The 27,241-nt window shown below is 39.7% G+C and overlaps 1 protein-coding gene across 1 annotated transcript in view; it reads right to left on the bottom strand.

Moving 5' to 3' along the window:
* The window catches only part of FAT4 (FAT atypical cadherin 4), a 227,100-nt gene that overhangs the window by 41,645 nt on the left and 158,214 nt on the right, over positions 1–27,241 (bottom strand). The window contains exons 7-9 of the mRNA XM_074950834.1: positions 18,177–18,357; positions 14,082–14,332; positions 6,283–10,629 (exon numbers count right to left, since the gene is read on the bottom strand). Of these exons, the coding sequence (XP_074806935.1) occupies positions 6,283–10,629; positions 14,082–14,332; positions 18,177–18,357 (4,779 nt within the window). The remainder of the gene's footprint in view (positions 1–6,282; positions 10,630–14,081; positions 14,333–18,176; positions 18,358–27,241) is intronic.

Genomic DNA, 27,241 nt, shown 5'->3' with positions numbered 1-27,241 from the left:
CCCCACCCTGCGGCAGGGTGGGAGTTTGGGTCCAGGGGCTTGGTGGGAGGGGTTGGGAGTGTGGCTTGGCTGGGGGAGTCTGGCTATGGGGTGGGGGAAGGGGTCTGGATGAATAGGGGTAGGGTGGACAGCGGAACAGCTCCCCATACAGTGACCTATTCCCCTATGGCTGATGAGTGATGGGGGAAGGAAGCGGGTGCAGAGCCAGGGTCAGGTGAGGCTGGGGAGAGTCGGGGTGGGGGCTAGGTGAGGGGAGCTTGGTGGGGAGAGGTACGGGAGACTCGGTGGGGGAGGGGGGTTCTGGATGAAGGGGGTGAGGCTCAGCAGGGGCATCTGGGTGTGGAGGGTCCAGGTATGACCCTGTCCTGGGGGGCGGGGGGGTCTGACCCAGCACCAATCAGGGCATACCCAGCCCCCTCCCATCCTCTGCAGTGATTTATCTCTTTGATGGCTCTTTGGGGTGCCTGAAACAATGAACCCCATGACCACTCATCCAGCTTCCCTTTGCTTCCCTGTCAGAAAGTCATTTTTCTGAAGGGAAGCAAAGAAATCTGTGGGGGACATGAATTCTGCATGTAAGCAGTGGTGCAGAATTCCACCAGGAGTAGAAAACCCAGCTCAAACCATATGAAAAATCTCAAAACCCATCAAATATAAGTCATTAAAATGTTCTTATGTTTTCAAGTATATATCACAATCCAGAACAAATGTCATGTTTAACTTATATTTGATAAGGGTTGAACATTAAGATATGACATGAGTCCCACAAAAGTTGCCTGCGTTTTTCATTAACTTCAACTACACACTATAGGCTGATGTTACAGTATCCTGCTAAAGCCAAACACAGTGTTCTGCTGACCTGTACCAGCAACCATGTGCCCATTTAACCTCCGCTGATAATGACTTAAAGTGTTACAGAGGATGGGTGCCTAGAATTATTCTGCCATGCTTCTGGCAAAATAATATGATATACTAATTCAATGTGAAATAAAATCCTGGGATCACTGACTTAATTAGAACCTCTAATCAATTAACAGTAATTGCTAGTGACCTGAGGCTCTGCAGTTTCCTTCACACAAAGGATCATGTCAGTGTCTTTTGTATCAAGAAACTTCTTGTGTTGAATATGTGTTAGCTGTCAGAGCTGTTCTTTAAATGAAGTTGTTGAATCCCCTGTTTTGAAATCTACCAGTGTTTTTCTTTTCTTTTGTACCTAACTGATTTTTAAAAAAAAACAAACTAAGCTCACTTTATTATTTACAAATGAGTCTTTGTATTAGCCTGGTAGAGCAAACACGAGCAAATTTTAATACCACGCTGACCCTAACTTAACAAATGTATTCCCTCTCTCTCCAGCTATTTAGGGCACAGAAGCCCCAAGACCAGCTCACAGAGGATGAGCAGTACAGTGACAGGAAGTAAGGCTCAGGGCTAGCATCCATTCCTGCAACCTACATGTATCAGACTAAGTTGCATTGTGCACACAGCCCCAGCAGCTACCCTTCATGTCCACCAGCCATATGGGGCACAGAAACCCCAGAGGGCAGACCCTAGTAGGAAGAGACTCTCTCGGTCAGTAGCAGGAGAAGAGCAGGAGCCCGGTAATACTGAAATAATTTCAAAGAGCTGAGAAAACCCCTGACATATGAACCACAATTTTACCTGAATGTTTAATTTCAGCTAACTAATGAAGGCAATCTGTTTGGGGAAAGGAATGGGAAGTAATCAGATCCCCCTACCAAAACCAGACCAAACCAAACCACCCACACACATGCAGTACCACTAAGCTAACTTGTAATTTTGCATTTAGTAACTGTACCACCTTCTCTCTCTGTTTTGGCTTCCCTTACCATGTCTCAGACTGTAAACTCTACAAGACAGGGTTGTTTGTACAGTGCCTAGTACAAAGGGGCCCTGGTTCTGACTGAAGACTTTGGGCCACAAAATGAATACATAACAAGCAATGATAATTATATTTCAGCAAAGGGCAGGTTATGTAATACAGAAAAGCATACAGAGAAACCAGTTTCAACTTTGCAGGCTCTTATAGTGAATTTTCAAATCTACTCTTGATATTATCGCACCCCCAATCACATTAATTCATAATAATATTCCCTGAGAAAGACCTACTGAAACTCTGAAGTAAATCTTTTCATTTATGTTTTCTTAGTTTTTCTTTTATTATGTCTGGAGAAAGTAGCCAGAAGTATTGGTTAGGATTTACTTATATAGTCCTTTTCTCCAATGCTCCCTACTCCCATTGTCCATCCATTGTATTGTAGTTTAAATAACTTACCTACATTTACAGAAAAATTATCCGGTCTTACAGAAGACCATAGGGCGGGTCTGAGGTCAGGGCATGCAGCTCAGAAACTCACCTCGCCGACATCACCGCCACCAGGAAAGCTACCTTCCATGATAGGTGAGACAGGGAGCATGAGGCCAAAGGCTCAAAGGGTGTGCCCGTGAGCCTAGACAGAACCAAGCTGAGATCCCACTGAGGGACTGGGGACTGAACTTGAGGAAAAAGTCTCTCGAGACCTTGAGGAACCTGACTGTCATGTCATGGGAGAAGACCATCTGCCCCTACATGGGCAGATGAAAAACAGAGATGGCCGCCAGATGCACCTTGATAGAAGAGTGTGCCAGGCCCTGGCTCCTCAAATTAAGTAGGTAGTCTAAGATCGACTGCATCAAAAAATGCAAAGGGCAGATGCCCCAATCGGCCGCCCTGTGGGAAAACCTCATCCACTTTGCCAGGTAGGTCTGTCTAGTTGAGGGTTTTCTACTCCCCAGGAGGACCTGCTGGACCTCCTCTGAACAGGTCCATTCTTCAGGGTTCAGCCATGCCGCATCCATGTGTGGAGAGACACAAGGTTGGGGTGAAAGAGGCAACTGTAGTCCTGTGACAGCAGGTCTGGTCAGTCTGGCAGGGGCCACGGGGGGGACTGCTGCCAAGCTCAACAGCGTGCCAAACCAATGTTGGTGCGGCCATGCTGGGGTGATCATGATAACCTGCACCTTGTCCCTCTTGATTTTCACTAGGACCTTGCTGATGAGAGGAATCGGAGGGAACACATACATCAGGCTTCCTGCCCACAGCAGGAGGAAGGCGTTGGATAGGGAGCCCTTGCCCAGACCCCATCTGGAGTAGAACCTGTGGTACCCCCTGTTCTGCCTGGTGGCAAACAAATCCTCTTGGGGAGTTCCCCACCTCTGGAAGATCATGCTGGCTACCTCCGGGTGGAGCACCCACTTGTGGTGAGAGGAGAAGTCCCTGCTTAAGTGATCTGCTAGTGTGTTCCTGGCACCCGGAAGGTGACATGCTTCTAGATGGATTCCCTGGTCGATGCAGAAGTCCCAGAGATGGAGTCCCTCAACCTGTCCCTGGAGCGGTACTGGTGCCGTGGAGATTCTGGGTGCCAACTTAAAAACTCCTGCAAGGGGGCGCATGCGTCCAGAGGTCTGCGCCCAGTCACTGACAAGCTGCACCTCGAGCCTCTATGCCCTTGTACGAAGTTCAGAGACCAGATGGGGCTGCGAAGCTTCTGCCTATCATGGTCAGAAGCGTGTTGGCTGCAAGAGGGTGACTGCTGGCGGGACGTCCCCTGCGATGGGGAGTGTTGCTGTAGAAGTGGAGACTGTGGTGGTTCAAATGCGGGTTTACCCCATGACTGGGACCGTGCAGAGGCCGTAGGGAGTGGCACTGGGAGGGACATAATCTCTTACACTGCTTTCAGGGCCTCTGGCGTGGATGGCTCCCAGAGCTGACGAGGGCCTCCTCGCTATCCGGGATAGCCGGTGGGGAGCGGGCTGGGCTACACCGCTCGACCTGAGCTGGGGCCCGAGATCCCGAAGGGGGTCAAGAGGTGCCAGAGATAGGGCCTTGGTCCACCCCAGACCTGTCCTTTTCCTTGTGGGAAGCTGTAGACCTTCCACGCCCCGTCTTCTTGGGCTTCTTGGCTGGAGCCACGGAAAGGGACTGGTGCCGCGCAGACGGTACCAGTAGGGCACTGCTCGGTGCCAAACAGGAGTGCTGCTCCAGCATTGGGGTAAGGGCAGACTCCATAAGGAACGCTCTCAAGTGAATGTCATGGTCCTTCTTCATCCAGGGTGTGAAGGACTTGCAGATTCTGCACTTATCACTAATGTTACCTTTGCCCAAGCATCATAAACAACTGTTTTGTGGATCACTAATGGGCATAGGACTTTTACTGACATCACAGGGCTAAAAGCCTGGGGACTGGGGCATGCCCCATCCCGAAACTAAGTCCTATTTGGGACCTACTAAATCTCTAACTAACAAATAGGGAAATTAAAACTAGAGGGAAACTATGTACAATAATATTCAAGAGGTAAATGCGTTTGAATGAACGAGAAGTAACAGCGCTAGCTGAAGCAGCAACAGTTACATGCACTATCACTGGTGGCAAGAAGGAACTGAGGGTTTGGAGGGGGCAGGCGGTGCCCTATATGCCATGGTATATACACACTACTCCAGGGGGCGCCAGAGCCAGTCCGCTAAGGATACTGTTGAGAGAAAAACTTCCAGCACCGGTTCTTGTGGGTTGCACACACATTTAAGTTGAATGGACATGATCAATCACTCGAAGAAGAATGAAAGTTACTAGTATGTTATTTTTTCTGCCCTTTAAAAACAACATCTTTAGGCATAAATAAAACTAAGATGCCGTCTAGCACACCACACTTCAGCTTAAAGCATGAATTGACTCCATAGTAGGTATTTGTATATGCAACTATCCCCTATTCTCCACATCTCTCTCTAAGTATAGATGAAATACTTAATTATATAAAATATTTATCCTTCAGAATGTTCACGAGGAAAAAAGTGTCAAATCTGGCTAATAGAAATATTTTTGTAAACCCTTTTGTTTGAATTTTTCAAATGTTTCAGAGTAATAACAATTTTACATCCTTCACAAAAATAAAAACTTAACCCTCCCCGCAATTCTGGTTTTCTATTTACATCCCTTAGTACTCAAATAAAGAAAAACTAAGCACTGATGCTCAAGGTCCGCTTTCACCTATGCAATAAGTCACACCAGCCCAAGAACATTACTTTACTGTAGCTCCGACTCAGGAAAGCACTTAAGCACATGATTTCAATGGGATTTAAGCATGTGCTGATAGTTAAGCACACACTTTAGTGCTGTCCTGAATAGCGATGCTTGTCCTGAATCATAGCCTAAATAATTACGAGTAGTTTAACACTGTCAGACAAGCACGCTGAAATAATTTTAATTGGCAAATTAAATAGTGTAAGGCTTTGACAAATTGTCTTGTGCAGATACTTGAGTGGTTCTCTGTCTCCCTAAAAATTCTAAGGCTAAGCACATCTTCCTATTTTCACGTGAAGCCTAGGACTGTCTGTTCTCACAGCAAAGGAGGCCTGCAAAGGTCTGTGCTCCGACCTTGTTGACGTTTCTTCTAAAATGGCCAAAAGGGTCCATGCCCAGTGACTCCTTTCTTTCTCCAAAGGGAGGAGTGAATTTAATCCTCCTGCAGCATTCTGCCCTTGCTGATTGGACAAATGTACTGTGTTTTTCCCACATGGCACCGCAGAGTGCAAATTCCCATTTACCAAAGTGAATTGTAGCATGCTGTTTGAGAGAGATCTCAACTTTTTCATTTTAGGTGCTGCTGTGTTTGAACATTTTACATATATTACAGAAAAATTATCCGGTGTGATAAAAATGTAGCATTTATATTGTTGGCTGAAAACAAAACATAAACAAACAAAACATGGATACAACATACGTGTGCCTCTCTCCCTGATCACTCTGCTTTTATGTTGTTTCCTTCCCCCACCCCCTCATCTATTTTTGTCTTATATGACTGTAAGAAATTTGGGGCAGAGACTGACTTTCCCTACATGTTTGTCCAGAATTTAGTACATGTGGGGTGCTTCTGTAATATAAATAATAATAATAGGAAAATAATATTTTAAAATATTGGAACTGGATGTAGCATATTTAACAAATGGGACAGCTTTTGTGAAATCCCTTTTTTCTAACATGGATCTTCAGGGTGACATTTGCCTGAGGACAGCACAATAAGGACAATGTCTCTCTCAGCATCTTATTTTCTTTGTTCAGTTTTATTTATTGTCAGCTTCTTATTTTGATTATTCCTCTGCTTATTCTGAATACTCATACTAAGACTGTTAATCATAGCTGGAGCAGCTGCTGACTGGTACTCAAAAGACATTTTTACCCTCTCTCTCTGTTTCACTCTAATTCCAGAAGGAGAAGAAGATCATACCTGTATATCCAGTTTTACAAACACAGTTGAAGCTTCCTGGGAAGTTCTGGCAGACAGCACCATTTTTACACGGGCTGGACAGGCACTCATTGATGTCTCTCTCACAGGCCATTCCGGTAAAACCATCTGGACAATTGCATGAGAATCCTCCCACCAAGTTGTGGCAAGTCCCATCATTGTGGCAAGGGGATGGGAGACATTCGTCAATGTCAGTTTCACATAAATTACCATCGTACCCTGGCATGCACCTGCACACGAAGGGCTGCAGAGGTTCATTTGCCATGATGATTACTGGGATACTCTCATGGCTCTTTAAAACAGGTTTCACAGCTAACCTTCTCAAGCAGCTTCCTCCGTTTTGACATGGACTTTGTACACATGAATCATGATCCACAGACTCTATCCGTACTCCACTCTGACGGAAAAGGATTTCTTTGATGCTCTCAAAGAAGGTTGCTACGCCACTGGGATTCACATACTGATTGTTGTTCCGTTTCACAGCTGCCATCAGGAAGGTTCTGTTACTCTCTTCATAAACCCCATAGAGCTGCACAGCAGTTCCTAGTCCAGGTAACTGTGAACTGGCAATACGCAGGAAGTGAAGGTAGTGATTGGTCAAAAAATCTCTCACAGTTTGCACGTTAAGGCGAAGAAGGATACTGCTGTCAATTGTGGCATTACTGAACCCGGCAAAGAAAACTCGAACATTGCTAGTAACTGCACTGTGTAACCCATCATTACTAAGGACTGTCAGATCAAATGTTCCATCTGTGGACCTTGCCTGGGAATGCAGGTCACAAGTCCCCCCTGGAATATTAAAGAGGCTTGTAACTCCTGAAGTGAGGGAACAGCGGAAGCTGTCTAAAACATCTGGATCCTGGGGTTTCACACTGCCTAAAATTCCACCTGGGAATAGGTTGCCATAATAGTGAACAAATATCTCTACTGTTCTAGGTTGCGATGGATTGTCATTTTGGTCTATTACCTTTATTTGTACAGTTCCTGTGGAAGACATTTGAGGAATGCCAGAGTCTCTGGTAATCACTGACAAGTAGAAGTCGCCTATTTGCTCTCTGTCGATTTCCCTAGTTGTGGTCAAAATTCCTGCAGTGCTAAGACTAAAATAGCTGGTTGCAGGGCCAGTGCTAAGCAAGTAGTAGGTAAAGGGGCCTTGATTTGGAGGGAGATCAGGATCTGACGATTGAAGTGTCATCACAAGAGTTCCGGCACGATTATTTTCCATTACTTCTCCCTGGCTGGTGGACAAGGTAGGTCCATTATCGTTGATATCTTCCAATGTTACCAATAAAGAGGCACTTCCTGTTGCTGAAGGTGTTCCTGAATCAATTGCTAACACAGTTAGGTTGTAGACAGGTAAAGTTTCTCTGTCCAATTCTGCTGTGACAGTAACCTGTCCTGTTTGTGGATTAATAGAAAAGGCACCATTGTCATTCCCAGAACCAATAAAATAGGAGAACCTGCTCCAACTTGGGACAGAATCTGAATCAAAGGCACTTACAAATGTGACATGGGTCCCTGGAGGAACACCTTCACTGATTTGTATATTGTAAGCCTGTAGGCTAAAAACTGGAGGATCATTAGCATCTAAGACAGTGATATTTACAATTACTTCATCTATATCTGCACCACGAATGCTCCCAAAATTTTTTGCAAGAACTTTCAAAGAGATACGTTCTTCCTTTTCTCTGTCAAGAGGACCTGAAACATAAATCTGTCCACTCTTCTCATTAATCTGGAAACCTTTCTTTCTGCTACTGCCAAAGATAAGATAGTGGACTTCTCCATCAGTTCCCATATCACGGTCACTTGCAAAGACTTCTCCCACAACCATGCCTTCAGAAGCTGCTTCAGAGACCTCAAAATAGTAAAGCTTGGACACAAAACGTGGTACATACTCATTTGTTCCTTCTAATTGGATGTTGACACTAGCAAAACTGCATCGCTCTTCATCTGGAACATTAAAAGCTTTCACAGTTAGATGATAACTTTGTTTTGTTTCATAGTCTAAGAACCCTTGGGTGGTGATAATTCCTGTGTTGGGATCAATGACAAAAAGATCACTATCTGAGGACTGAACTGCATATGCAATCATAGCATTAGGTCCAGAATCGGCGTCAGTTGCATTTAGACGGATAACAGTTGTCCCACTTGGGGCATTTTCTAATACATTAGGGAAGTAGTCTTCTGGGCTGAATATTGGAGAATTATCATTCACATCAATAACATTAACCGTGACACTGCAGTAACCTGTTCTAGCTACCCATCCTCCATCTGTAGCACTAACAATCATCTCATGATTTTGGCATGACTCATAATCAAGGGGTTTGGCTAGAGTTAATGCCCCTGTAGATGTATTAATAGCAAAAATACCAGCCTCGTTTCCTGAAGAAATATTATATGTGATTAGTCCATTCATAGCAGCATCCCTATCCCTTGCTGAAACAGTTCTGACAACTGCTCCAACAACATGACTTTCAGGGATAGTAACACTTATATGGCTTTGAGAGAACTCAGGTGTATGGTAGTTTTCCTCTGTGATAACTATTTGAACAGTAATCTCAGATGAGAGGGGAGGATTACCTTTATCCTTTGCTTTTACCGTAAGCAGAAAGTTTTGGTTCAAATCAGCCATGAGTGAAGATGCAACAGAAATCCAGCCTGTAGTGCTGTCCAGCTTAAATTTATCAGTGTTTTCATTAGAAATGAAGTATTCAACTTCAGAATTCAGTCCAAAATCCTTATCATCAACTGCAATAACTTTAATTAATTTAGTACCAACTGCTACATTTTTAGTCACAGGAGTAAAATATTTACTAGCAAGAAACTGAGGTACATTGTCATTGCTATCCACTATGTTGATTGTGACTGTTGTCTCACTGAGCAAAGAAGGACTGCCTCGGTCTGAAGAAGTAACTATGAAGCTGTGCCTGTTGATATTGATGTTGCTGGAACCACTGGAATTTTGATACCTTAAATATTGCTTATTGAAAATCTCCCCTGTGGTAGCATTAATTCGGAAGAACTCAGACTGGGATTTTATGAAGTAGAAAACTTGGCCATTAGATCCTTCATCAGGATCTGTTGCTGAAACCTGAGTTACTTTTAATCCAACCTCAGTAAGCTCAGGGCAATCTAAGTAATAGGATGTTTTTGTGAATCGTGGGGCATTATCATTGACGTCTGTCACAAATATAGTCACATCTGTGCTTACAGTCCACCCGGAATCATGTGCAGAAACTCTGATTCTATAGCGGTCTGTATCTTCCCTGTTTAGATGTCGACTGATTGTAATGTCCCCGGTGCTGGGGTTTATGACAAATGGAAGACTTGTATCCCTTATGGAATACCTGCTGATAGCATTCACACCAATGTCTTCATCTGAAGTTGTGACTCGTGTAACTGTGTAACCCAGAGGTGCATTTTCAGGCACTGGAGCACTGAATATCTGAGAAAACCTGGGAGCATTATCATTTTCATCTAAAATATTAACAATAACTTTTACTGTGGTGCTCTGAAGAGGGGTACCTCTGTCTGAAACTTTGATGGTTAGCATGTAGTGAGACAATTTTTCCCTGTCCAAAGGTCTGACACTTCTAATTTCACCTGTGGCTCGACTAATACTGAAACTATTTTCTTTATTGCCATCAATTATTTCATAGTTCAACTGTCCGTTCGGGCCACTGTCCTTGTCCACAGCAGTGAGAGTCAGAATTTTACGTGGTGAAAGGTTCTCCATTATTTCAGCAATGAATGGATCTCGCTCAAACTCTGGTGCATTATCATTGACATCTACCACTGTTACTTCTAATTTCTCATAAGAGGAGAAAGGAGGAAAGCCTGTATCTCTGGCCTCAATCCAAACCACATATTTTTGCATTTCTTCAAAATCCAAAGGTTGGCTGATGGAGAACTGTCCTGTTAGTTGGTCAATTTGGAAGGTATTGCCAAGGTTACCGCTAGCAATGTAGTATGACAAGGAACCCCCCCTGGACGAAGACCCAGAAACAGTGGTGACAAGGGTACCAATTGCTTGATTTTCAGGAAATATGAAAGCCTGTTGCTCAGCTCGAACTTGAGGGAAGTCTGCTTTGTTCACAAATCTCACAGTTACAGTTGTAGAGTCTGTTTTTGGATACAGGCCACCATCTTTTACGTGAACAGAAAAAGTCACTTCAGAAGCCCCTGTCAGTGGGTCAGCAGCCATAATTGCCCCCCTCATTGGGTCAATGTGGAATTTTTCAGAGTTCTTTCCCATGAGGGAATAATGAAGCTCCGCATTGGGCCCAGAATCAGCATCTGTGACCGTCACAGCAAACACAAACGAACCTGCCAAGAAGAACAAAGAGGATAATTAATTTTGTGTAACAAAAATAGGACATTGGAAAGTAATTTTTCAATGTGAAGCATTGGCAGTTATGCACACCTCTCCTGTTATTTTTCATGGTAACCTGATGCTGTTCTGACAATTAACCCTTTTCCATAAGGATAAAAGGGAATATGAGATATTAAGCCAAATTTTCAACCACTCAGGTCTACTTGCATGCGTGCACATAAACGCACACAAAATGCATGCATGTGCATACATCCACATTTGTGCCTGAAAATCAGGTAAGTGTGCTCACAAAAGTAAATAAATAAATAAATACAGTATGTGTATGTACAGATGTCAGTGCCTATAAGCAAATGGGCCTCTGACTTTCTGAAACTTTAGCATCACATTGACAGTATTCACGAAGTAAGATTATATGAAAACTGTAATTGTAATACATTGCATGGTATTTAATAACATTTTAAATTATTCTGTGTTTTGCAAGTATTGTATGACCAACCTTCATAATGTGTACACATAGCATTTAGGTGGGCCAGTTCTCCAGCATATGTGGACAGTTTGGGTTTGCACTTGCACATACCTGTCTGCAACTGCATCTCCAATAAATACACATGTATCTGGGTACTCGTGTGCCTAAGTTGTGTATGCATTCTTTTGAAGATTTGATGCTGAATGTCCACTATGCTGGACATCCATTCACGGTTTTTGCTAGTGCTGAAGCTTGGCTCACACTAGTTATCTATATAAATCATGTAATTTTCAAACTCTAAAGGCAAAATCTGTGAGGGACAAGAGTGACTTTGACGGTGTCCCAACTTAAACCATTTCTTGTTGCAGTTTTTCAGAGAGCAACATTTTATACCCCATAGGGAGGAACTGGCAGATGAAGAACAGCAAAATTCAGCAGTATTACAATACTTGAGCTTGACAAGATTGGGACAAAAATAAGAGTTCTGCTTCAGTTAGGCACATTAATTTTATGTGGTTGTGATGACTTGTCATAACTCCATTTTTTATCCTGCCACAAAAATTAAAGCAGCCAGGCTGTATTCTCGTCTCCAAGTGTGCATTAAGACCACTGTGAAATAACCATGGCAAGAAACTATGTTATTGTCTTTGAGACTATCACATTACACCACATTCTACTACAATTAGTGCTGTGCATGCCAAACCCATTATCATCAATGGCTTTTTTGAGTAGTTTGAGGGGATTCTAAAATGTCCTTTTGGTTGAAGCTTGGCACACAGGTTTTCAATTTTTTTTTTTGTAAGAAAACATGTTTTATTTCAATTTATTTGCTTTTTTTTTAGTTAGTGAAGTCCAAAGAAATTATGACTGACTATATATTTTTTTCTTTTCTAATTAAAAAAGGTTTTATATTAAAAATTCCAGGTCACAACCTGGTAATATTGGATAAGTCATGTATGCTCTGCCTAAAGGCATGAAAATGAAACCTTCAGCAAGGTCTCTACCCATATGTTACTGATCTCAGATCAGCTGTACACTGCTCATAATGTATGAAGTTTCATCTTGCACAAAGGTCTTTGTTGATATTATTGTTCTGAAAGGGAGAGGAAGTATGGACAAAATAAATCATTCCTTCAAAAACACAGTTTGGAATCACTAAAAATTTAGAAGACTGAACACAGTTCCTGGCAATGTGATATTTTATTTCTTTGAAAGGAAAATAAAAATCTTCTATACAGGGAACACGTATGTTTGTTTGTACAGAGCATTAGAGCCTTGCAATGAGAGCAATAATATGCAATATTGTAAATTTATGATACATGCTGTGATCATACTTTAAAACCGTCTTCTGTTTTGAAAGATTAGGGGGTCCAGAGTTATTTCCATTTTAAATCTGGTAGAATCTTTCAGTTTAAGACACTTTTTAATTGATATCACTGTATATATATGAATGTTTTGAGACAAAAACCTGCAAAGAATAAATATGACAATAAACCAGTATGCACTTTAGAGGACACCATGGTGCCCCTGAAATGTTTATTTTAATCTGTTGAGTAGTGAATCCTACTGCAATATCACTGCATTATACAGTATCTTAACTACACAATTTAAAAACCTCACTAAGTAATCACATCCTTCCCTATATTTCAGGTATTTTACAAAGCTAATAAAAAACTCAATAAGCTCAGTTAATAATTAGACATCTATTATTTATGGAACATTATGATTTTTCAAGAGGGATATTAACATTTTATATTTAATATATTCCAAAAGTGCTCATCCTATGCATGAACAATATTAATAAATGTGGCAATTCAGGATTTTCCACTTCTGATGTGTATATATGTGTTTAAACATAAACTGTATAATCAAGCAACTCAATCCTACTGTCTTGTGAAATTTGGGTGTGCAAAGGATGCAGGATCCTTGAATGTTTATACAAGGTGGGAAGTCTCCAGAGAAGCCTTTATAATTAAAATGTAACATGGACAAGAATCATTAAAAGATATTTTTGAAATCTTTTCTGAGACCTTCACAGAGACACAGAAGGGCTTTTACATATGAAGGGAAGATTTTCAAAGGCAGAAACAGCAGTTATTGCCCCTTCTCTTAAATGTAATTTTATCATTTCTTTCTCTTTTAGATTTGAGGGTTTTATTCTGATTTATACTTAGGCCCAGTTATAACACTCTGCCAGCATAAAGGGACTTTAAGGTCAGTGTAAGTCATGCCCACCGTAAGACTTCTTTGCACTATTGGAGTGATGTAAATGGCCCTAGAATACATGAGATTAAGACCGTGAGTATTTTCTTTGCCTTCACAAATAAATAAGCTGTAAAGTAAAAAATGAATAATCATTTTAAAAGTATGTAATATACTGTAAATGATGTGCTACCTTTTAAAAAATGAAATAATATTATCTGTACAGAACCAGAGGTGCAGTTGACACTTTGGAAACACATAGGAAGGCAAATTCCCTATCCTAACCAGAGGACATCTGAGTAGACAAATTCAACAGATGACAACTTGAAAAAGGGACCTTTTCACCACTAAGAGGTGTCACATCAACTGCCCTGTATGCTTTTTCTCAATAATAAAATGTATAGAACTTTTTATCTTCAAAACTCTTTGTAGAGATTAACTAATCTATCCTTACAAAATTCTTGTTGCGAATTAATAACAAGCCAAACAAAAATACCAGCTTTTCTGGATAATACTGCATATACTGTAAAGAGGATGATTTGATGTGAATGTGAAGAGAAAAAAACACAGAAGAAAACATTATAATTACTAATCCAAACCCATTCACTGTCTCAACTCTGTTAATTTTTTCCAACAGCACGCGCCACAAACATGACAGACAATGTAAAATAGTTACAGGGCAATATATTTTACAATTTTTTTATGGAATGACCTATCACTTGATCAGATTTTTACATTATCCCATTATCTCCTGGAGGGCCACCATTATCAAATTACCTGAAGTTGTAGGTGATGGAATATGGGTGACATAAGGATGGTGTTGAAATTTAGGAGGATTGTCATTCACATCGGCAACAGTGATAAGGACACTGGTAGAACTGGAAAGGGCTTTGGGAAAGCCACCATCGCAGGCCACAACTACTAAGGTGTAGTTCTCCTTAGTCTCTCTATCTAGTAATGCACTGGTGATGATCTGTCCTGTTGATGGGTTGATTGTGAATTGTGAATTACCACCAATAAGACTATAGCTGTTCAAAAGACAAAAAAGACATTTTCCATTAGTATTCTCATAAGAAAGAAACTCTATTATGATAATAATAAATATTTAAGCTACTAAACTACTATCATGCTGACCAATATTGTCTCATTGTTTCCTTGTGCTTTCCCATCTGTCTGTATCCATTTGTTTTTTCTTGTCTTGTACTTGGATTGTAAACTCTCTGAGGCAGAGACTATCTTTTTGTTCTGTGTACAATACCTAGCACAATGGGGTCCTAGGGCTTCTCTATGCTACAGAAATAAAGTAACAATAAATTATAAAAAACTAAATATGGAAAAGAAATAATGTGTACTTAACTAAAAAAAGAGGTCGGACATCTGCATCTGAGTTTGATATTTTGCAGTGTATCCACAAGTTTTGGTCTCCAAATTGAACTATCCCAAAATGTTGTACAGTTGGGTTGGGCAGCACTAGAGGCAGTATCTCTAGGAGATATGTTGGAAACTTTCCAGCTCCCCACCACTTGTGGTGTCAAAGGTGGGAAATACCCATTAATATGCACAAAGGCGGGAAACACTCATTAATACACCTAATACAGCACTTCTCTAATCTAAACTTCTACTCTGCTTTACAGACTTTTAATATTCAGTGTACTGTGAAACCTGCATAAAGGATCACCTCCAGTAAACAGCTCCTCTTGTTTAAGAGACTGCTTTAAATAATCCCCATCTTATTGGTGCAATTAAGTTTGATCTTAAGTTAAAGACCATATTTACTGGGCCTGAATCAACAGCAGCACTGTTCAGTCTAAATGTTTCTGTACTGATCCAGAACGAGAATGGTCGTATGAAAAAATACATAGAAATATTATGTTTGTTGCTTATTTTAAATTCTGTCCTGGAATGACTTTTGTGACTGATGTGCACAAACTTTGGTCTCATGTGTCCACATGTGTCCTTTGCGTGTAACACACGTGCATCAACCCTTTTTTAATGACTGTAGGTTATATCACACAGAAAACAGGAGAAAAACAGCAATGCTTAGGATTTGCGTATATATCATCAGGTTGCCTCTCCCAGAGATTTATCTGATTTTTGCATAACTTGGTCTATTTTTTTAGCTTCATGTGGGACTCTTGATTCAGAATTTGGCACAATCGTCTTGGAAATTAAAGATCCAATTTTCAGAGGTGCTCAGAACTCACAACTTTAACAGAATTTACTGAAGACTTTGGGTGCTTAGCACCTCTGAAAAGCAGGCCTTATATATTTAGTACTTTATATCTTCTGCCAGAGTTTTGTAAAATCAAGTCCTACATAATTGTATACACTATTAATACATGTATTATTTTGAATGATGAATCTGGACAAATAACGCCCAAGAAAAGCAAAGTTTATCCTAAGACTAAAAAAAAAAAAACCCAAACAAACAATTTTGTTTTAAATGGCTACTCTTGAAAGACCATTTCTCTTTACTATTCCACTTTGAGATGACAGTGGATGAAATGATAAAGGCTGATAAAGAAGTCCTCCAAAACAGTTGGTATTACTTTAAAGACATCTGAAGGCACTTTGATAATTTCTGATCACCAGACATAAACACTATAATCTTTGCTTTGCAAAGATCCTTTTTTATATAATAAGGCTTTCCAAAATCAGTTTCTTGTTGTAAGATTGCATGGAATTAAAAGCTTAATTGTTGCAAATTTTATAAATATTATATCTGGATGCCTTTCAAGACTTTAAAAATGCCAAAGAAGCTAAGTTCCTATTCTAGGCTTCAAGCAGGTTAAAAAGGAAATATAATATTTTGTACATGTTTACCTTTCTACAATCTAGTTCTCTGTATTTTTATATTTATGACCACAGCAATTTTATTCTGTACTTTGAAGACGAAAAGTAGATGAAATGGCAAAAGTGAATGACATTGAGACAATTTTTTTATCCCCATGTTGTGTATTTTAGGGAACATAGATATCAGTGTTTGCATTCACAAAAGTTAAAAGGGAAAGGATTACCCCTGGTCTTCTTCAATAGTAAGGAGTGATTAATAACTAATACAAGACTGCCTTCCATTCCATTACACATCAGTCCTCAGTGGGTAATGTTGAGCCTGTCACTGACACTTAACATCTTCATTATTCTTGTCTCTGAAAATGCTTATTGCCAGAGCTCAACAGTAGGAATTTGCCCAGTTAAGGGACACGATTGTGCCAGTAGAACTATACAAAGCATTTGACACATAAAAGAAAACTGCCAAACTCTCCCTTTTCATCAGTTTTTCTGAATGGGATAAAACAATTCACCTTTTGCAGTATTTGTTTTGCTTATTCATCTCCAAACTAAGCGCAGTAGTTGCCCATGTATTTGCTCAGTGAAACCAGGACTCCCCTGGCAACAAATCAAAGGATTTCACCACAAGAACATATATAAATGAGACTGCAAGATGGGTAATGGTATTTCTGCATCTAGAACCAATTCATCATTAAATGGCCTGTATATCTGCTGCAATATACAGAGATGTTTATAAGCTGCATGTTGGAGGTTATTCTAACTGCTAAAAAAAAACAAGGCGGCCGGTGGCACCTTAAAGACTAACAGATTTATTTGGGCTTAAGCTTTTGTGGGTGAAAAAACACTTCTTCAGATGCATGGAGAAGATCTTACGCCCAAATAAATCTATTAGTCTTAAAGGTGCCACCGGACTCCTTGTTGTTTTTGTGGATACAGACTAACATGGCTACATCCTGATACTTGACATCTAATTGCTAAGTCTTTCTTCTTCTTCTTCCTGTTGAATCCAGTTTTCAAGCTTGGAGCTTTAAAATTAGGCACCTAGATCCATATTTAGGCTTAGTGGGAATGGTACTTGAATGCCTGACTTTAAACACCCAAGTTTGCAAATCTGACCCTAAAATTAGAAGTGGCTGAGGAAGTGCCATTTTGATGTGGATCTAACTAAGTTTAAGGTTTGGTAATTAAGATCAAAGCTGAATCGGGCTAGGGTTTCAGTTCCACAGTGCAGAAACCAACTATTCTTGTGAGATTCTGGCTGAATCCAAACCAGAACTGAACAACAAACCTATACAATTTTACAATCAACCCCAGCACTAGTTATTGAGTTGAGTTAGTATATGAGTTCTGAAATCCAAATTACTCCCCAATTTCAAAGGTCATCAAATTTAAACTTCTGGATCTAGTCAATCTTCAGGAACAATAGTTTCTACTTTTTTAGTGACTTCCATTAATGAATATAAAAATACTTTAGAAGCACTAATTAATTAAGTCTTCTTAATTACAACCTTTATATCCAATTGTGTCCCATCAGAGGGAGCTACACTTGCGCAGCTGAGAGCTGAATTGGACCTGTATAGTCTTTTTTTAAAGACTATACAAAGTTAACAGAAAGCAGTGAGGTAACAAACTCTCTATCTCTGTTCCATTTCATCACGGATGGTCCCATTCATTTTAATTTTATTTGACATATTACTGTTATGTTTACTAGTCCAACCTACAGCATTTGGCCAATTTATGATCTTTAGGCAGTCTGCTACATATAGCTGCTTTATCCATATTTCTCTTTGTGTTTAGAGGGATCCAAAGTTTTAGAAATCAGTTAAACTCAGGTCAGTTTAAATTCAATTTGCTTTTAACTTTGCAGAGTTTAAAAATAAATTGCAATATCATGTCTTCATATTACCACCCTAGAAGATTTTTAACAATCCCAGGTTTGATTAAACAATATTGCCATGTACAAACCACCATCCTTGTTTGTCTTTAGTATTTAGGTGGTGGTGATGAGCAGAAGGAAAAACCTTCATCTTCATGTGATATATCAGGCAGCATTAAATCCATCAAAGGTAAAGGCCATACCTGATAACTGCATTAATTGAAGCATCAGCATCTGAAGAGTTTACTAGCAAAATATCCGTCCCTGTAGGTGCATCCTCTGGAATGGTGGTGGAATACATCTTAAAGGCAAATGTAGGAACATTGTCATTGACATCATCCACTGTGACAGCAATAGTTCCAGTGCCAGTAAGGGCAGGAGATCCTGGGGGGAAATGGGATTTAAAATGCTAGAGGTTACAAATACAACAATACTGATACTAGATATGCCACTCTTCATTTATAATCTAACACTTCTGCATGTCACAGCTCCGAGAGCTGCAAAGCCAATTTTATGTAAAGAACAGGGCTAGTTTGTTTTTAAAGTAGGCCATCTGAGTACAAAGTACAAGTCACACAAACACACAAAAGTTTTCAGTCTTTATCTTACTCAAGAAATATTCTATAGTGTAAGTTCTGTGCATAAAGATAAACTGGAAACAACATAGAAAGCCTTGTTTGTAACAATCAGGCCAAATTTGAACATGTGGTTGATTTTTCTTTTTCTCTAATGGAAGTCTGTCATAGATGGCACATTGACAGCCTTGGAGACTCAAGCCCACAATTTATTTATCCACAAAACAAATAAAGCAGAGGCAGTGGAATGTTAGTTTCCTTCATTTTACTGCCTCAGTATGTCTCAATCCTGACCTGGAGTGATCTTCTCTGAGGGCTGGAGGGTAGTTCAATTTCCAGACTCATTCAAACCTGATTTCTTTGACGGAACTACCAACAATGATGCCAATTAGTGCCAAATCAGATAGTGTTTACTGTGATGTGGATACTGGTTTATAAGAAACTGGACTGAACTCATTTAACCTATGTTTTGTCTTGTTTTCAAGTACTAATCTTTGCTGGATTTGAACAAATGAGAAATAATGAATGGACAGCTCATGTTTAATCTGCAAGTATCTACTCTGTGAACCCCTTCCTCTGTCAAATGCAAGCTAAGACACAGAAAATGTTAACAAGGGACCTAAATCATATTAGCTTCACCGGGATTATTATCCTCACTCTGGGGCAAGGAACAAATACATTTATTGTGCCAATTAATCTAATCACTTTCTGAGTCTGTCCTTCCCCTTTTTGTCTATGAAACAATAATTCTATATTTCTCACTGTTTAAACTTTTATTACAGGCTGGTGCAGTATCCTCCTGCCTCAAAGGAAGAATCTCTGATGAACTCTCCAACTGGCCAGTTGCCAAAAACACCAAAGTACACGAAGGAACTGTGCATAAGGCACAAAGGAAGGGAGTGAAAGAACTGCAAAGTGAAACTTAACAAAGAAGTCCATAAGTTTCACTTTAAAGTCTGCCAGCTCAAAGGGTGTGTGTTTGACACCACTGATTTACACAATGCATTTCTTTTTATGCTATGTATTGAGTAATTCTTTTTTGGCAATAATGTACTTTCAGCCAGGAATTTTAGTCTGATTCATTCTGTACCCTGTTTTCAGATATGTCATTTAGCCAAATACTTGCCGATCGAAAAGGCTACAATAAGTGTTCTTGACTGCTGAAATATTGCTCACGGAATGTTTATTATTACTACACTAAATGAAACAGAGTCCTTAGTTATTGCATGTGTCGGGTACAAGCATTCCAAATACATTTAATTGACTCATTCACCTGACAGTTAATGAAATGCAAAGTTGAAAGTTGTTACATTTCACAGATGATTAGGTATTTTAGACATACTAGAAAAATTAATCTAGGATAAATCATATTCAAATAGCGTTAATAGTATAATTCAACCAGGAAAAGAAAGTCAGTTCACAGTAAAAGCTTGAAGTCCATCTTTTTAAAAGTAAATGTAATGCTTGCTAAAGGTGATGGATAGAGAGCACTGGAAATTTAAGCCCTTGGTTTATTCACAGAATGAAGAAATACAACACAAGCTTCCCCACAATGCTCCTTCAATGTATCTCAGCACTAACCTGATGGGACTAACTAAGAGAGAGAGAGAGATGGTATTGTTACTTACACCAGTGGTTCTCAAAGCTGGTTCGCCGCTTGTTCAGGGAAAGCCCCTGGCGGGCTGGACCGGTTTCGTTACCTGCCGCGTCCGCAGGTTCGGCCAATCGCAGCTCTCATTGGCTGCAGTTCGCCGCTCCAGGCTAATGGGGGCTGCGGGAAGGGCCGCCAGCACATCCCTTGGCCCGTGCCACTTCCCAAAGCCCCCATTGGCCTGGAGCAGCGAACTGCAGCCAGTGGGAGCCACGATCGGCCGAACCTGCGGACGCAGCAGGTAAAGAAACCGGCCCGGCCCCCTAGGGGCTTTCCCTGAACAAGTGGCAGACCAGCTTTGAGAACCACTGACTTACACAGTTATTAAATCCTTGGCCTCTTAAGTGAAATGGTCAAAAAGGACGAAAATTAGTGCCAAATTGAATAATGCTTTTGTAATGGTGATATCTGTCCATTAAAAATTGGATTGAGATCACCAATGTATTCCACACAGAGCATTGTCTAGCAAAGTTCTGGACACTTTTGATCTAGGTGGAATTTTAATTGGTAAAGCAGAATACAGTTCTGTGGGTGAAATCCTGACCCTACTGAAGTCACTGGGAGTTATGACATTGCCTATATCTCATAATATTTTCAGTCATCCAGGAATCTTTAAAGTATTTCTGTAATACACCCTGTCGATCTTGAGTACTTCAGCAATCTTTAACTAGTGGTGAACTGATGGCAAACAGAAGGAAACCGAAGATGGATTCTGAGACTTGATCTTACATTCCATCCTTTGGTGGATTTAAGGGCCCAATTCCACAACTCTTTTTTTACATGTGTATTCTTTATTCATGCAAGTAATCCAGTTGAAGTTAATAAGAGTACTTGCATGAGTCAGGGATGCAGCAATGGTTCCAAGGTAAGATGCTTTTGGCAATAATAAGTTACAGCTGCAATTTCATATTGAGTCCTGACAACTTTCACTCCCTTGTAACTGACTGACTAGCTAACATCCACTGACTTTTGTGTAGTTGCTGTGAAATAAGAAGAAATTACACATGAAGACACTTTCTCTGGATAAACAGTAACATGGGGCCAAATTCTGCAGTCCTCAACCAACCAGAACTCTCAGCACTTTCACTGGAAGTTCTGCCTGATTAAGGACCACAAATTTTGGTCCTTTTTAATTTGGTGACTACGTCGGTTGCATTAGACATAAATGCTATATTTGTGGTGATAAATATAGTTTTTCATGGTCAGGCAAAGTTCCCAGATTTGAATTCTGCTTTGAAAGCAGTTGTTTCTGAAGAATGTTCTTCTTATAATTTGTCAGAGGACCGCAGGATTTTCCCCCAAGTTTCCCTGAATATATTTCATAATTAAGTTTAGTACATTTTCATGAACTTTAGCTATTACACATCTCGTATACAATGCTAAAAATTACTATTAGGGTCTCTGATGATGCTACAAAGCTAATTGCTGAAAAGTATGGCGATGCTATACTGAGTGAGAGAATTTGTACTGCAAGCTCTGGTAAGTATTTCTGAATGTAAATAGATTCTGTTTAAATTAAAAAAAAAAATGCTAAACCTGAATCACACAAGACTCAGCAGATTCCTGCAGACAGTCCTGAATCTGGCAGAATTTAAATCTAGCGGCACTAAATTTAGCAAAAAACCCTGATGTTCTCTCTGCTTTGGAGATTTGGTTTTAGATTTTTTACTCCACTCTCACATCATATCAATGCTTTCACTACTGTTATTATTGTCATCAGTGTTATTTATTTGTATTGTGATAGTGCCTTGTGACTAGGCACTACACATACACATGAAGGAAAAATGGTCTCTGGCCCAAAGAGCTTACAGTAAGTATATGAGAAGAGACAAGTAGATAGAGCAGACAGATGGGAGGGCAAGGGAGGAGCACAGCACAAAATGTTATACAATTATGATTAACATAATAACTTGCAATCACAGCACACCAGCTCCCCAGTCACTGTTCAGTAATTTTTAGGCATCAGAGCAGAGGTGAATTTTAAGGACAAATTTAAAAGATGATGTGAGTTGCAATAAATCCTGTCACTTCTTTCTCCATAATTTGCTCATTTGTCTCCATTCCCCCCACCAGCACCTGTGTCCAGCCCCCAATTACTTCTTGCCTCACCTACTGGAGCTTCCTCCTTTCTGGCCCCTCCGGTGCCTGCCATACACTCGTTCAATCTCTCCAACACAATCAAGGGAGGGGAAATCCCATAACACTAACTACAAGTATTTAAAAGGAGACACTTGATAAATGTTGCTATTGTTATTAAAAATCATCATTATCTTCTATCATTGGATTTAACCCTGCAAAGTGCTGAGAGTCCTCAATTCCCTGTGAAGTAAACAGAAGTTGAGGGCACCTCATCAGAGGCCCAGCAACGTACAGGATCAGGCAAGCCAACACGTAAGTACTTTTCTGGATCAAGCCATCCTTCAGGGCTACTTATTCAGGCAAAACTATCACTGAAGAAGTTGGGAGTTCTATCTGAGTAGAGAATCTCGAATAGGGCCCACAAAGAGAAAAAAATATTTGTACTGCTTTCAGATTAGAAAGTTATTTTTGTACTACTACTAAATTCCCACAGGAAGGAGTGATAACCAACCTTTTCACTCATACCAATAATTAACCATGTAAAGCATAGAAATTAAAACATGTTATTGATGTTATTGAAATAATGTTATTACAGAGTAACCATTTCCAGGCCCTCGTCAAGTGAACAGTGCCTCAGTTTCCCCTTCTTCAGTACCCTTAAGGTACTCACACACCACACAAGTAATGTTTAAAACTCACGACTCATTTTTTGGGAGTCAGGTTTATTAATATTGTAAGACAAAAATTATCCATGCTAAAGTATTCACTCTTCACCCTTGTTGTCTCAGCTCCAAGTTCTTTCTGGCCTTTCTCCTTGGGCTTCATAGTCACTTGTATCGGGCCTCTTTAAGTTCACAGGTTCTAGTCCCAGGCCTCCTGCCCTCTGATGACTTGGGAGGTGGCAGCTTCCTAGCAATTTTCCTGACTTTGGACTCTCCTAGATTAAACTAAGAGTTTTTCTTTACAAAGGCAACCACATGATCCCAAGTCACCTAGTACTTCTGTCACGTATTCAAGCTGGAAACTAAAATTCTCCAAATTCTAGCATCTTGTAACAGGGCATGCATGTGCCTAAAGGACCAGTACCCTGATAGTTTCATAAATTATCTACAAAATATAATAATAAAATAAAATAATAATAATAATTAATAGTATATCTAGTCTGCCTCCCTTCTTCTAAACGTAACGTAGCATCTTTGTTAACACAAACCAATATAAAGAATATTTCTTAATTTTGGAAACATAGAACTGTTTCACTTTATGAAATGCACTATATCAGAACAGATCCCAGGACAGTTTCTGGGGCAGGACAACATTAACAGGAAGAAAAAATTACTATATGAATCACATTACATGTAATTTAGTGTTTTACAGTTAAGTCATTTGAAAAATAAATTTTTAAAGCTAGCTGGCATCTCAAGGCATGACTGATATTGTGACATCAAAAAGGTGCAAGCCAGTTAAACATATTTTATTAGAGCTATCTAACATATATTCTTTAATAACATTTATTACTGGATTTTTGTGAGCTGCGGAGCAGGAATACCTTCTGAAATATCACAAGAATTAAATCCAGTGTATTTCTGTATAATTGTCTATAAAATGAATTAAGCAATAAGGTTGCTGTAAAACTTAATCTGTCTTAAAACATACTAATTAATGCACATAAATTAATCATGGGATTTGAATAAGCAACAGTCCTGCAATAAGCAAGAATGTATAAGAAGTAGGAACATGAGTTATGAAATAGCTAGCTACACCATAACCATGAATTATTGACAATAACGTTATATGAAAATCTACTGTAAGTACAAAATTGGAGATGTACATCAAAGTTTAAATGAAGTGCCACTGTAATACAACATTAAGATCAACTCACTGGGAAATGCTACTCTTATTACTAAATGCAGTTTCAAATCCTACATCTAATTTCAGGAATGACTCCCAGGACTATATTTTCAGTGTGGTGCAATGCAGCACGTAAGGGCCTGCTGTGATTAATGAAAGCTAACGAAGTCCCCACACACTGCTAAAAATGTGGCCTCTTATGATTTTCTTTTTTAGTACTTTTAAAGATATGTCTCTTACCTGAAAGATATACACTTAAAGATATATGTTTGTCTAGCAGAAGAAAAACTGATTAAAATCCAAGCAGTCTAAGCTCGTTAGCTTTGGAAGGCAAGCAGACTAATGTTGAACCATTGATACCTATTTCTAGCAGGCCAGCAAGCTATCACATGGCATTCCCATGAGATGGATAGGGTGGATTAACAAGCCATTATACCTGAAATTTATTTGTTATAGTACAGCAAACCAGACTGACTTATATGGATTTTGACCCAGGCCTGTCAAGCCTAGAAAATGGAAATGGTCATGGATTTCAGATAACTGCTAAACATATCACATGTACTGTGAGCTGGAATGTTAGAACTCTATTCACTCCAGTCCAGACTCAGTAGCAGAAGAATAAAGGAAGTTGTAGGTTTCCTTTGCTGCCATACAGGAGACATATTGGCTGGATACAGGAGAGTTCACAGTTGGAAATTATACTTTCCTTTACACCTGACATTCAGGTGGACAAGCGAAGCACAGGGATGGGGTTGCTATAGCAGTGGACAAGAGAACAGTGACTTCAGTGAGCAGCTGGAAACTGACGTTTGAGAGGATTTTCATAGCAAGATTTACTACTGCCTACAATAAATTATGCATAACTGTGACCTGTTGTTCTGCACCAACAAAAACAGCAGAAGAGGAAGAGACAAAAGGATTTTATCAACAGTTAGGTGGCATTGTAGATGAGATTCCTGGTCATGATAGAATTTTAATAAAGAGAGATACAAATGCAAAAGGGTGGTACCTGACATGGTAAGCAAATGAACAGTGTTGGACCACATAGCACTGGGGATAATGGGGAAAGATCAAAAACTTGCTGTGAGATGCAGAGTCTGATTATTGTGGTACGTGGTTTCTCACAAAGATATACACAAGGTTATACGGAACTCACTAGTCAGTTAAACTAAAACCCAGATTGACCACATTATTTTCAGTAAAAGTCACTGGTCACTGTTGGATGTTAAGAGTCTATAGGAGTACCGAGTGTGGCAGTGATCATGTCTACTAATGGAAAAGATTCAGATGAAGTTAGAGTCCAAGAAAAAGATGGCTGTAACTAAAGCTAAATTTGATCTTGATAAGTTAAAGGATAGTTCTGTGAGGAAGGAATATTAGTGGACACTTAGAGAACATTTCAGACCACTGATTTGTGATGACGAAGAAATCTCACCACAGACTGGATGGAAAATATTCAAGAAAGTGATACAAAATACAAGAAGTTATTGGAAGGCCTAAGTAAACAATGAAAACCTGGAAAAAAACCAAAACAAGAACACTGTAGGAAAAGTATAAACAAGCCAAGACTGCTGGGAAAGCAGAAGTAGTAAAAGCATTTGCACAATACGGTGAAGGAATCACAAAAACTGGACAAGCAAAAGTTCTGGAAAGAAGAGGTTCAACAACTAGACAAGACATCAAGAAAACAAGATATGAAAATGAGGTTAAATTGTGTGGAAGCACAATAAGGCCAATGATGCAAGTGGCAAAAATGATCACTGGTGAACTGCAAACAAATGCCAAAGAGGTGCCGAAAATATGGAAGTATCATTTTGACAAAGTGCAGAACCCTGAAGTTCATCCAGATGCAAGCATTCTAGACATGCTAGATGAACAGGGCAGTTTGGAAGACAAAATGTATCTCAGCATTGAACCACCATCAGAAAAAGAAATAGAAAAATAAGAAGAAATGGTGAAGCTGCAGGAATAGACAGTATTACAGGTGAGCTGCTAAAAGCCAACTGGACAAGTGTTATCAAAGTATTAGGGAAAACATATATGAGAAGGCATAGGAGCAAGAGAAGGTACTGGGTGACTCGCTAAATTCAATAGTTCCACGAATCCCGAAGAAAGGAGATCCTGCTGATTAGAATAATTACAGAGTTGTAAGATCATTATCAGTACTAGGAAAAATCATGATGAAAATAGCTGGCAACAGATTAATGCCAGTTTTAGAGGAAGTAATAGAGAAGGAACAGTGTGGCTTCAGATCAGGCAGAAGTTCCATTGTTCTGATATTCACACTCTGACAGCTGATGGGGTGGGGAGCAGAGCGGGGGAAGTGAGAATGGGGATTAAAGATGTTTGCAGTTTTCATCAACTTCACTAAGACATTTGATTCAGTTTGGAGGGAAGCATTACAGAAAGTAATAAAATCACATGGAGTTCCAGATATGATCATTGCAATTATAAAAGTTATGTAAAATGACTCCTGTAGTACTGTAAGAACTGGTGGATAATTAAGTAACTGGTTCAAATCAAAGCTTGGTTTAAGACAAGGGGGCATGGAATTGCCGTGTTCATCACGTTCTTAAACTGTACATTAAGAGTGATAGAGTGGGAGGGTGTGACTTTGGGTAAAGAGTTAAACTCTTTAGCTTCTGCAGATGACATTGTACAACTGGCAGACACGTTTGAATTAATTATACTTTTTGCTATTCTTGGGAAATTGGTGTAGTCGACTTGAATTTACAACCACTTTGTCTTCTTGTCATTTATTGTATCTTGGAAAAGGAACAAGAGATAAAGTATGGAAATGAAGCAGCAAAGTCACAGAACAAGTAAAATCTTATATGTACCTAGGAAGCTCGATCAGTGCTGAAGGTTCCGTCAAAGATAAGGTTAAAAGGAGATGTACTTTGTTACAAGTGCTGCATGAAATTATGGACTGGTACTTTTTCACCCGGAACCAAACATAATATTATCAAAACAGTATTACTCTTTGGAAACAGCTACATTAAATGAAACAGACATCAGAAAACTGTAGATAGTAGAAATGAGAGTTCTTCGGAAGATGGCAGATGAAAAATGGAATGATTTTAAGACAAATGAAGAAGTTAGGAGAGTAGGCTCC

The sequence above is a fragment of the Natator depressus genome, chromosome 4 (genome assembly GCF_965152275.1).
Source record: "Natator depressus isolate rNatDep1 chromosome 4, rNatDep2.hap1, whole genome shotgun sequence".
Lineage (NCBI taxonomy): Eukaryota > Metazoa > Chordata > Testudines > Cheloniidae > Natator > Natator depressus.
The sequence above is the reverse complement of the archived record's forward strand: the minus strand, read 5'-3'. Positions and strand labels throughout refer to the sequence as shown.